At 49.5% G+C, this 12,708-nt stretch overlaps 1 protein-coding gene across 3 annotated transcripts in view; it reads right to left on the bottom strand.

The window, feature by feature from the left end:
* Window positions 1–12,708, bottom strand: part of MYH11 (myosin heavy chain 11) — a 115,191-nt gene that overhangs the window by 50,355 nt on the left and 52,128 nt on the right. For 2 of the 3 annotated variants that reach the window (XM_021698304.2, XM_044915631.1), the window contains exons 5-7: window positions 4,965–5,067; window positions 1,334–1,426; window positions 79–142 (exon numbers count right to left, since the gene is read on the bottom strand). In XM_021698304.2, the coding sequence (XP_021553979.1) occupies window positions 79–142; window positions 1,334–1,426; window positions 4,965–5,067 (260 nt within the window). Of the gene's footprint in view, window positions 1–78; window positions 143–1,333; window positions 1,427–3,512; window positions 3,534–4,964; window positions 5,068–12,708 lie in introns of all 3 variants that reach the window. The other variant, XM_044915630.1, reaches the window with a different exon arrangement.

Genomic DNA, 12,708 nt, shown 5'->3' on the forward strand with positions numbered 1-12,708 from the left:
TTCTGGGGCCTCTCAGGCTGGGGGCAGGAGGGGGGTTGCGGGACAGGTCCCGTGTGACCCAGGCTCAGCAAAGGATACAGGTCTCAATGTTGGCTCCCACGATGTAACCGGTGACATCGAAGTTGATGCGGATGAATTTGCCCTGCCAACAGAAAACACAGTTCAGGGGCGGCTCCCCAGCCTCAGGTCCTCACCCCCGCCCTGCAGGTAAGTGGAGAGAGAGATGTCAGGGAGCATTTGAGGGTTAGGGAGGGGACAGGGAGAGTTTCTTGCAAACACTCAGAACCTCACAGGTCAGCATGTCGGAAGGAACCACCATCTGCTGAACTGGGACGATTTCGGGCCTTGAAGCAGCAGAGGAACTTATAAAACACATTCACAAATCAATTTCATTTGGCTCTTGCAATGCCCCTCAGCTGGTCATGGTTATCCTCATTTTAAAGGTGGGGAAACTGAGGCTGAGAGAGGTAGTATGACCTGCCCAGTGGGTCAGGCTCCTAAGAGGTAGAGCCACAACCAAGGACAAGGCAAGTTTTGTGGGCTGGAGGGCTCCCTCCTTGCCCCCTGCCCAGAAGCACGTGGGCCCCGCCATGATCCACCAGGCTCAAGTTCATCCAGCTGGGAATCAGTCTTCCTCTTTGGGACAGGTGAACCATGTCTTCGAGTCCTTAACCACCACTTTCAGGGTTCTCCTGCCCCCGTGAGGCTCAAGTGAGAAAGGGAGCCCCTTGGAGTCTGGGGAAGTGTATGTGAGAAGATGGCACCTCCAGCCTTGTTGACCTTCAGCTCCCCAACTAGGCCACAAGCCTCACGAAGGAACCACTTCTTAACTGTTGGCTACAATCCTGTGAGCTGTTTCAGCATCTGGTCTACAGCAGGTGCTTAATAAAAACTGAGCAAAGGAAAAAGCAGAGGATGGTGCATATAACAGTGTACGAATGATTATACACAGTAGGTGCCTTGCTGAAGGATGTACGTGCCTAGTACATAGTGGGTGCTCAATTCATGTTTTGCTGAATAAATGAATGAGTATTAAATGTCTAGCACCTACAGGAGCTCAGTATTTATTTACTGAATAAATGTCAAATGCCTAACAGGTGCCTCATATACAAACAAAATGAGTATTTGTTGAGTGAATAGTGAATGAATGAATGAATGAATGAAGGGATGTGTGGCAGGAGCCCTTGCAGCCTTGAAAGGTCACAACAGGACTGAAGATAGAGCAAAATGCTGTTGTGAGGTACACCTTCACCCGTTCTGTCTCAGGCTCCCTGCGCACACAGACTCTGCGTTCTCAGGCAGGTGAGGACACCACAGGAGTTTTGCTACTTACAAATCGTGAAGAGTTGTCATTCTTGACCGTTTTGGCATTGCCAAAAGCCTCCAGAATCGGGTTTGCTTGCAGAAGCTGCTTTTCCAGCTCACCCTAAAATTTATTCACATCTAGTTAGTGGAGAAAGTAACCCAGGCATTGACAGTTCTGCCCTAGATGGAGGTCGCCCCAAAACTCTGCCCTTAACCTAGAGGTTCTCTCCTATCCTATCTCCTACCCTGTTTGAGACTCCAATGCTAACGTCCAGATTTACTCAACGGTTTCAGAAGAGGAGCAACCGGCCAGGCTTTCTGATAGCTAGGACATCTGTTCCCTAGGAAGGCCACTTTCTGAACAGGGCTTGCTCATCTATGCAATGTCATTTCACTGAGAACCACTGCACAATGCTGAGGACGTCATTTACATTGTAATGAATTGTGCTCCTTGGAGTTGTGCAGTGCACAACCTGCACTGCTGTCCGTGGCAGTTCTGATGCGCACGTTTAACAAGCAGCTGTCTTCAAGTTAACCACTACAATCCTCCTCCTGATGGTTTTAGTGTGATTTTTTTTTTTTAAGTTGCAAGTTTTCTTTTCTCAGGACTAGTTTTCTGAAGTATTTTGTGGAAGGCAAATAAGGAATGCACAAAACCCACCAGGACTACTCTTAACCGACTGCAGAACAAAGCTTCAAAGCAGGTTGCCTGAGCTCCATTCATCAGGTTAAATGCAGCTGAGACTGTACACAGCCCATCGGCCCCCTCTGAGGGGACTCCTGTGCACAAACGCGGTCACGTGATTAATCGTGGCAGGAAAGGGCCAACAAGTTAAGTCATGCCAGGAAAGCGATGAGTTGCTTTTGCCTAGCCCCAAAACATGGCGGTTGCAGCGGCCCAGTGGCCTCCCCATCCAAGCTCTTCCTCTGGGCCTCCCCTGGGAAGTGCTGGGACCTGAGGGTTTCCTCCTGGTTCCCTCTGTGAATCCCACATCCCTTTCCTCAGGGCACCAGGGCAGGGCTAAAAAGAAGCTGGGAACGGTTCTAGAAGGAAGTGGGAGCGCACAGTTCTCTCCCTGTGCCTCTGTCCACCAGGAAGGCATCATGGGTAGCTGTCCCTAAAGGGGACAGGAAGCACCTACTTATTTCTGTGTTTATTCAAAGGTTCCCTTTCTAGAATGGGAATTCCAGCTGATGGGACCAAAAGATCCTTCTCAGGAGAGCTTTAAACATGGACATCTGGTCCCAACCGCTCATTGTATGGATGATGAGACTGTGGCTCAGAGAAGTGACTTGGCCAGCGTCACACAGGACTAGATCCCAAATAAGAATCCTGATCCTCCTTCTGATCCATCCACGACACGGCGTCCCAGAATCTCACTAAGATGGACTGCGTGTGATCCTAGCACATGCTAGGACCTCCGAGGATCTCTTCCAGAATGGGACCCATATGCCAGCCCCCCAAGCTCTGCGTTAGAGATGAGTTCACATCTGCAGAGGTCCAGGCAGGACCCCGTTGGGTGTCGCATAGCTGGGGCCTTACCGTGCCACCAAGGCTAGTGCATTGTAAACTCCAAGTCTCCTGTTTCTGGAGCCTTGGGTCAAGCAACCGGCATGCAAAGACAGACACGCACTGCACACACATGCACGAGGACACATCGGTGCACAGGGGACAGGGCTCAGGGCAGAAACATAGGGATGACGGCAGGGAGGAGGGAGGGAGGGAGGGGGGGAGGGAGGGAAGGGGGAAGGGAGGGAGGGAGGCATGCCACAGCAGTGCCATTAACTGACTGTCAATCAAGCCAGGGAAGCTTCAGGGCCACAGTGTCCTAAAACACTCAACCAGAGGGGACAGATGTTTCTAGGGCGGTCCAGTCGGGGGTACCAGTGATAGATGCATTGGTGGGAAGGATGGGGGGCGGGATTCATTCTGGACTGGGGAATTCCATTCCAGGCTGGAGGACAACCTGGAGCATTCCAAGGGGAGTCCCGCGGCTGGCGCCCGGGCCCCCCACCCCACTCGTTGGCATCGGACCCCCCGCCGGAGGGTACTTGGGTGAGCTGGTTGGTTTGGGCTGTGAAAACTCGGGGGGCCCCGCCCCTTCTACCATCAGCTATGGGACTTCAGCGGGTGCAACAGGAGCATGCAGGTCTAAATACACTCCGTGCCTCCCGTACACACCAGGAAAACACTCTTAGTTACTCACGTAGGCAAGAGCTGGGCCCTGCTGCAGTTGAACAATACAGTATAAAACAAATGTCAGAGTCATTCCAATCACGCGCACGTCCGGGGCTGGCGAATTAGGACTGCAATCCCGCCCCCTTCCCAGACAGCCTGGATCCCCCAAGGTAATTGGGGGGGGGGGGGCAGCAACTTTTCTTTGATCCTGGTTCCTTTCTGTTTCGCTCGTTCCTTGTAAGAATTTCTCAGAGACTCAGACATTTCAAAAGTTTTTGTCATTGCTGGGGGCCAAGGTGGGCTCTTTAAACGTAATCAATGAGATACTGACTGAGATGGGTTTGCAGAGGCAGAGGAAAAAGTGTCTGGCATATCGTAGGCCCTTGGTAGAGATCAGTCATTTTTAAGTATTGTTATGTCTTACGTTGACTATTACAGGGAAAGAAGAGGCAGCAGGAAGCAATGTTTCATGGCCGTGTAAACTTAACCGTAGGATTACGTGGTCCTATACACTGTGCCAGAGACAGTTTGGAAATGCGGGGTTTCCTGCATTTGTTGGAGGGAGGGGGGTTTGAGCCACAGGCGGCGCCCGCCCCAGACAAGCTGTCTTTGTGATGGATCCAGAGTCATCTGTGAGGTCTAGAAAGCAAGATCCCCAAGCTGTCTTCAGGCCTCCACGCTGCCATCTCCCCAGCCCCAAACCTCCAGACAGAGGTGCTGGCAAGTCCTTCAAGAAGCCCCACTGCGTGTCCCCTCCTCGGGGACAGATGAGGCAGGGGCTAAGATGGGGGAGGAAGAAGAGAGGGATTGACCCCAGGAGGGATGATTCTAGAAACTTGCTCTTCTTTTCCTCAAATTGCGCCAGTGTGGGTTTATCTGTAGGATTATCTGACAGCGAACTCTCCTCCCCACCCATATAGAAGCCCAGTGAATTGAATGACAGCATCGCTGGGACTCATGGCTGGACCCCATCCCACGATGCCCAGCACACAGTTGACGCGCGGTCACTGCACTGGACCAAAGCCCATAGCTGAGTGACACTGCTATTCCCATCCCCTGGGGTCCCAGTCAGAGGGGCACATGGAGGAGTGACAGGTGTGTCTCAGCCCTAGGGAGTTTACAGAGATTCGTTTACAGGGCGGTTCTCAATCTGGGTGCCCCAGAGGACACCTGGCGATGCCTGTAGCCGTTTTCGGCCGTCACAGCTCGGTAGAGATGTTGCTACCAGCATCTTGTGGGGGAGAGGCCGGGGCGCTGCTAAAAGTCCTACAGTGCATAAGTCATGAAACAGGACCCCTCAGGATGATGATCGGGGCTAAGGCGAGGAATCGGCCAGAGCCAAAGGGCCCACCCAGCTGGAAAAAGACCCCTCCTGTGAGTTGCCAGGCAAGTGGCCTGTTAAACATGGACCCAGGGCCTCTCGACGGAGCCCAGAGACCCGTGAGCTGGGGCTTAGCCACTGAACAGGAGTTGTACTCACCGTGATGCTCGTATCCTTCTTGCCCTTGTGGGAGGAGGCCACCACGGCAAGGTACTGGATGACTTTCTTGGTGTTTTCTGTTTTCCCGGCTCCAGACTCCCCTCTGAAAGACACGGGAATGGTGAGCCACTGGAAATAAGCCTATTCTCGTTCTAGAGCTCCCAGTCATTTGCCAGGTAGGGCAAGTGAGGCTCCCAGAGGGGAAGCGATTTGCCCAAGGTCATGGCGCTGGCACAGAGCTGGGCTGGGCCTCAAATGCTAGCCGCCACCTCAATGTACGCCTCCCGAGAGGACACAGGAAAGGATTCGGATGCAAAGAGGAAAAGAGAAAAACTGGGTTTTCCTACCAAGGTCCAAACTTAGGTTTATTTGGAATCATCTTTTTGTTTAAAATATTTTATTTTTTTAGAGCATTTTCTAGGTTCGCAACAAGGTTGAGCAGAAAGTACACTGAGTTCCTCTATCCCCGTCCCTCGATGTGTACAGCCTCCGCCAACGACCAACACCCCCCATCAGAGCGGTGCATTTGTTATCATCGATGAACATACACTGACGTATCATCACCCAAAATCCAAAGTTTACATCAGGGTTCATGCTTGGTGCTGGACGTTCTGTGGGTTTGGACGCACATAACATGACATGAATCCATCATTATAGTACCACACAGAATAGTTTCTCTGCAAATCACCTACTTTTAAGACATCATTAGCTTTGTCGACAGATAGAAAGATCAGGCAAAGGGCAGCCTTCTGGGAAGGAAATAGGTACATCTTAGAGCGCCAGACCCTAAAGTAAAACTTTCAGAAGCTTCCCTTACAGGTTATCCCACCAATCACTGGGCAAATTTAAGTCCCTTCATCCTCTGGAGAAGCCCACTCTGACTGTAAGATGGCTAGCTAATGATCTGAGTCAAGTATCGGAGGATAAACCTGGTTGAAATAATTCACGCTAAAGTATAAATGACTGATATGTTTAGATCAGCAGAGCATTGTTTGTCTTTTCAAAAGAGCACTCCGAGAATATGGCAGATTTTTTTTTTTTTAATCAAATGGCCTTCTTGAACCACCTGCCTCTCTTGGCCACCAAAGATCATCATGGTGGGATTGCTTCACCCTAGGTTTCCAGGTACTGACTCTGATTCCCATCCTTCCTGGTGAATTGGAAGGACAGGGCCTCAACCAAAACTTCCTTCCCTTCTTGTCCTCCCCTCCCATTTTCTTCTTTTGTTTTTCCTTTATTTGCCTAGACTCTCTCATTTTCTGAGCTCACTGAATATTCTGATATGCAAGAGAGAATTTTTTTTTAAGTCTGGAAAAGAATGTGTCTACTGCAAGGTCAGCTCAAGGTTCTCCACCCTGAACCAGTGCCACAGCTCTTTTTCCTAATTAGGAAAGAAAGAAATTAATCTGCTCTGCCAAGCACCCGTTAACAACTTCGCTCATGGCTAGAAAAGAAACACGTGCCCTGAATTTCTGGACCTAGTGTTGTGGGCCCCAATGTCCGGATATCAAGTGTCTGATCTTCGGGAACGCCAGCCTTAGACTTGCCCTCTCCCTCTTCCTAATGGTCTTTATCCCAGTGGCCACATCATTTCATGTAGCCTCAGAGGTACTTTGTGAACTGGGAACCATGGAGTCAATTATCCCTATTTCTTGAGGGGAAAATAGAGTCCAAATTAAAAAAAAAAATTTTTTTTTTTTTAATTTTAAGGAGAGAGTTGCCTTTTTAAGGGGAGGAGAGGTCCCATGCTAATTGTTTCACATGCATTATCTCCTTTAGCCTCCCTCCCCCAATCCTGAAGGTAGGATGGACCACTTCCCAGTTATTACAGAAGAGGAACTCTGGCCCAGAGTGGGTAAGCAACTTGCCCTAGGTCACACAGTGAGGCAAGGGCACGGTCAGAACTGAAAGTCAGGTCTCTGATTCCAGTGCAGTCAGGACTCTTTCTACTACATTTGCCTAGTCATTCCACGACACAGGCCCACCCCTCTAGGAACTTGCTTTCTAAGGCCAGAGGAACCAATGAACCAAGCCATTCAGTCATTTACACCATAGTATGAATTACTTCAATCAGGCTAACATCAGAATGTTTGACAGACATCACCCCAGACTGAAGGGGTAGGTTCTGGTTGGAGCAAGAGGAAGGAGAGAAAATCTGAGTGTGGGAAGCCACCTTTGTAGGTGATCCTGAGCTCTAAGACAGTACACACAGTGTCCAGATCCCCAGATCCTCCCCTTTCCCACAATAATCTCGTTTTCCACCTTTGTTTTCAGCCTCTCCTACCTCTTCTCTTTTACAACAAAGATATTGGCATGACCATGACTGTGGCCCTGGCCTTTGACCTTACGAGGGAGGGGAAGCGGGACATATACTCTGGGAATCTGCTTCTCCCCATGTGGGCTGCTTGGCTCAACAGTTTCCAAGCTTTATTGATAAAAATAAATTGTCCTGGGAGGTTGTGCCAAAGAAAACTCCAAAGCTCCAGGCCCACGGATGTCTGAAGATTGATGTGCTCAGGGCTGCTTTAGAAACATTAATATCTTTGCTTTTCTGACCCCTGAACTCCAGGGGTAAAGATGTCTTCCTGAACGACGCACCCAAAACCTCTGTCCTATTTCGTAGGGAACTTGGTGCCCAGTTCCCTCCTCATGACCGCATAAGGCCTCCTGGCCTTATAATACCCCCACTGCCAAGTCCTGCCCCAAAGGCAATGGGCGCTTTAACCCCAGCTGGGCCGGCTTCATGGGAGGGCCCTGTGCTTGACTTCGCACTCTGATGTTGCCATCTTGAAATTCTTAATACTTTTTGAGTAAAGGGCTCTGCATTTTCATTTTGCATGATTTTACACATCATGTGGCTGGGCCCAGGTCCCAGGGTTGAACACCATTTACAGGTCCATTTCAGCCTGTGGTCTGCCCTTGGCAGCAAAGCCAAATTAGCTCTGGGTTTCAGAGCTGTTCAGTCCCTGGTCCTCATGGGACTCCCGCCCCTGTAGCTGGTGAGGTCCTCTAGCAATTGTGCTGTTCAACTCCTACACACCCTGCAAAGCCCAGATAAGCATTGCCTCTGTTCTGAATGCTGCCTCTAGGCAGGAGCAATGCCTCCTTCCCCTACAGCATCGATCAGCAGAATAGCTCAAGCGGCCCCAAGGCGAGACTGTCTGAGTTCAAATCCCTGCTGGGCCAGTTACCTGTGTGACCTTGGGCAGGTCATTTAACTACTCCCATGCCTTGGTTTCCTTATCTACAAAATAGGTATAATTAAAGCACTTACATGATTGTTGTAAGGATTAAATAAGTGAATGTATAAAAGTGTTTAGAACAGTGCCAGATATACGAAAAGGTGAGCCATGATTACTTATAGCCATTTCCTCCCTAATGCTTATATTAATACTTATATATTAATGCTTATATAATGTTTATATTCTGTTTATATCATTATCTTTCAACATTCATACTATTATTAAAACATAAATCCTATCCTATTTTTCCACTGTCTAAGCCAGGAGTCCTCAAACCATTCCTGTAAAGAGCCAGATAGTAAATACTGTAGGCTTTGTGGGTCATGCATTCTCTGTCCCAACTACTCAGCTCTGCCATTGTAGCAGGAAAACAAACAAGCATGGCTGTGTGCCAATAAAACTTTATTTACAAAAAACAGTGAAGGGCCGCATTTGGCTCACCAGTCAGAGTTTGCCAACCCCTGGCAGTGGTCTCCCAATGCTTTCCCGTCCATTTTAGATTAAAGTTCAAAATCTTCCCCAGGGCCCAGAAGACGCCCCTCCCCGCCCTGACCTCCTGCCCCACCACCCCCTTCTCTCTTAATCCAGCCCCTTGTCACATACAGGTTACTCCCTGAACACACAGCTCTCTCTCAACCCAGGGCCTCTCCATACCTCACCTAGGCCCCTGTTTGTTCACACTGTATGAACTACATGCTAGACCACAGGACTCAGCTCTAAACATTACATTTGCTCACTTTCCAGTTTCTTGATGGCATAATTGCCTGTAGTAAATTGTGAGCCCCAGCAGCTTATCTGGACCCCTAATTATTTTTTTTTTATTTTTTAAAAAGATTTTATTTATTTATTTGACAGAGAGACACAGCGAGAGAGGGAACACAAGCAGGGGGAGTGGGAGAGGGAGAAGCAGGCCTCCCGCAGCGCAGGGAGCCCGATGTGGGGCTCGATCCCAGGACCCTGGGATCATGACCTGAGCCGAAGGCAGACGCTTAACGACTGAGCCACCCAGGTGCCCCTGGACCCCTAATTATTTTTAAAAGCTCCTATCCTGCTATCAACATGTTGGTCCTCAAGTCACTTCGGCTGATTGTGACAATGGCCCAAATGAAATTTAATAAGGAGAGTTAAGCGGATGATGGTTTGGGGGCGACTGGACACATGTACAAATAAAAGTCGAATGGCTACAGCCAATGCCCACTCCCTGGGCGCTGGCCATGTTCAGGGGCAGTATGCTAGGGGACGAGGACTCTGTCCCACCCTCACTGAGCTTACGTTCCAGGAGAGGGAGACAGACACTAGCCAAGGAAATGAGTAAGTAATCAAGGTCATCTGAGGGTCTGTTATGGTTATATCAGGGCGGCATGATGGGGGACTGGGGCCAGGGGCAGCTGTCGGTGGGTAGCCAGAAGGGGAGCAGAGCTCTGCAAGATGCAGGTGGTAGCCTGATGCTTGGGGTGTGTTATTAACAGTGAAATCACTAACGAAAAGCCACAAAAATGCAGTGTGGTACTAAATCTAGCACGTAAAGGACACAGTCAGGGAGCTGAAACACAAAGGCAGAGTTCCCTCCACTGGGAACGTGTGCGTCATTGGGCTCTGTGCATCTTGGTTGGGGGTTACAAATAAATTTTAGCAAGTAGGTGAATTTGCAAATATGGAATCAGGAAATAATAAGGACCGATTGTATATATATCTTTATATATACTTATGTATATTTTTAAGTCTAGAAACAATCACAGCTACCATCCATAGAGGGGGATTAAATAAACACAGCATTTCTGGGCAGCCTCAAGGAGGGAGGCTGGTTTATGCATGATCAGACAGAATGCACTCCAAGATCCACTGCTGAGTGGAAAAAGCAAGAGCAGATCAGCACATGCAGGATGCAACCATTGTGTTTTCTAAAATCCAGAGTTCTGGAGCCTCCTGGGGAGGAAAAAAAAAACCAACTAGCTCTGGGAACAGCTCATTGGCATTCTCCCATGGCATAAGTTTGTCTGGGGCAGGATCACAGCTGCCCCTCGAATGGGTGTGAGCTTTTCACTTTGCCACAGTCCCCACCACTCCCTAATGTCACCCCTGACCGAATTCACCCCTTTCTGTTCCCTACCAGCCTCTCCGAGACATTAGCATTTGTAAATCCTGGTCTGAGGATACAATGAATGTATGCAGCTAGCTGTAGATCTACCAGCCAGGCCTAAATGCATTAAGATAATCATGGACATAGCTTATCATGGTTATGATTCGCCACTTCATCGTCTGTCACCCCATACGGTTCTCCTTGCTTTCGCTTGGCATGGCTGAGGGCAAAGCTGCACTTTTAGAAACAACTGACAAGTAACAGTTATGTTCGCTGAGCGTTAAATGACATCATCACGCACTGTGCTCTGTGCTTTCCGTGAATTAACTCATATATTCCTCACAGCCGCCCTGTGAGGTGGGTGCAGATGTCCATTTATAGGCAAGGAAACTGAGGTGCAGACAGGGTAGGTGGCTTTCTATGAGAATATGGCAGAGCCGAGTCCCAGACTCCCTTCTTTTCTGTCTAGCTTGCTGGCTGCCCCTAAAATGAAAATCTGGCCTGTTCTGGAGCCAAAATGGCCCCATGTGTAGTCACAGTATCACTTAGGGGCCAAAGGGACCCCAGCGCCCCCCATTGCTTTACTTTGCCAGCCAGCAGAGTCGGCTAACAGTCTGAGGACCCCCGTGCCAGGGTGGGCTCACTCCCAGCCTAGCCTAGGCTCCCCATGAGCTGAGACCAGGGGCCCTCTCTTCAACCCCTGCATGCGCCAAGTAACCCCAGACGGGTTTCTCCCACAAGACCTGCACGCAGGGGTCAGCAATCTGGGGGATGAACCAGATATTCTCACTGCAAAATGAGCACCATGATCTCCAGGACCCCCAGTCCTCCCCCAGCTCATGTTTTCCGCCCCTTCTGAGCTCCCCAATGGGCCACAGAGGGGAGGCACTGGAGCCCCTTTCCTCTGTTGGCAGGGACTCCCCAGAGCCACACCACCCTCTCTCCACCCCAACGCCAACAGTGGGTGTACACAGTTCGGAGTCAGCCATGCTTTCGGCATCCCCCAGGAAGATGCCTGTGCCGAGTGTTACCATCCCTGCCAGCTCGCTGGCTGGCCCACCTGTTCACAGGCGCGCATCACGCTAGATGAAAACCCGGGTGTCCCCAGCCCACCCCAGGCCACTGAGTCAGGAGTCTCCTGGGTGAAGCCAGGCCGTCAGGCTCCAGAACCAGTCGCTCAGCAACTGATGTGCAGCCACATCTGGGGACAGAAGTCTAGCAGGACCCACACCCCAGGGGTACCTGAGATGGTTTTAAGCAGTCATGGTCCCCAAAATTACCTGACCAGGGAAGCCACAGTTGGCACAGACATGATGACTGAACCCAGCAGGTACAACGCAAACCAGCTGATGAGGCTTAACATCACCAGGGACAGGTCACATTAGTGTCACGGGGATGTCACATGGGTTTGATGTACCCCGGATATGGTGGGATGAAGAAGGCAGCTCACCTCAGCATCATTCTCCCCAAAACCCGTAATCCCAGTCTAGCGACTGAGAACATCAGACAAACCCAAATTGAGGGATGTTCTGCTAAATCTCTGATCAGTCCTCAAAACTGTCAGGGTGGCTCAGTCAGTTAAGTGTCTGCCTTCGGCTCCGGTCATGATCCCGGGGTCCTGGGATCAAGCCCTGCATGGGGCTCCCTGCTCAGCAGGGAGTCTGCTTCTCCCTCTCCCTCTGCCCCTCCCCCTGCTCGTGTTCTGTTTCTCTCTGTCAAATAAATAAATAAAATCTTAAAAAAAAAACCTATCAGGGTCATGAAAAACAAGAAAGTCTGAGAAACTGTCAGAGCCAAGGAGAGACTAGGGAGACATGACGACAAGATGTCATTCTGGACGGGATCACGGAACAGAAGGACATTAGTGGAAAACCGGGGAACCTAATCATTGTTAAATCATTGTTAAAACCAAATCATTGTTAAAATGATGAACCAACATTGTTGTCTTAGTGTGACAAATGTGGTGACGTCACATGTTACTATCAGGAGAAACTGAGACTTGGCAGGTGGGATATAGGAACTCTCTACACTATCTTGGCAACTTTTTTGTAAATCTAAAATCATTTCAAAAGTATTCTATTTTTTTAAGTGATTCCACTTAAAGAATAATACTAATTTAACAATAATGTGCACATACAGCCAAAATCCTAACCACGGTGCCAGGAAAATGAGGTCCGGGAAACATGAGTTCTTTTTCAAGCCAATCTCCAGAATCAGGAGCCTTACACCAGACACAGACTTTGCTTTTGTGATCCTGCTTCTGGGATCCTACTTCCATCCTCAAAGAAAGAAGCTGAGGAATCACAGAGGAAGTTCTGCCCACAAAGTTGGACGTCATCATATATTTGGGAATAAAAATTTTTTTTAAGACTTTATTTATTTATTTGAGTGAGAGAGAGAGCACAAGCAGGGGGAGTGGCAG

This window comes from Neomonachus schauinslandi, chromosome 5 (assembly GCF_002201575.2).
Source record: "Neomonachus schauinslandi chromosome 5, ASM220157v2, whole genome shotgun sequence".
Classification (NCBI taxonomy): Eukaryota; Metazoa; Chordata; class Mammalia; order Carnivora; family Phocidae; genus Neomonachus; species Neomonachus schauinslandi.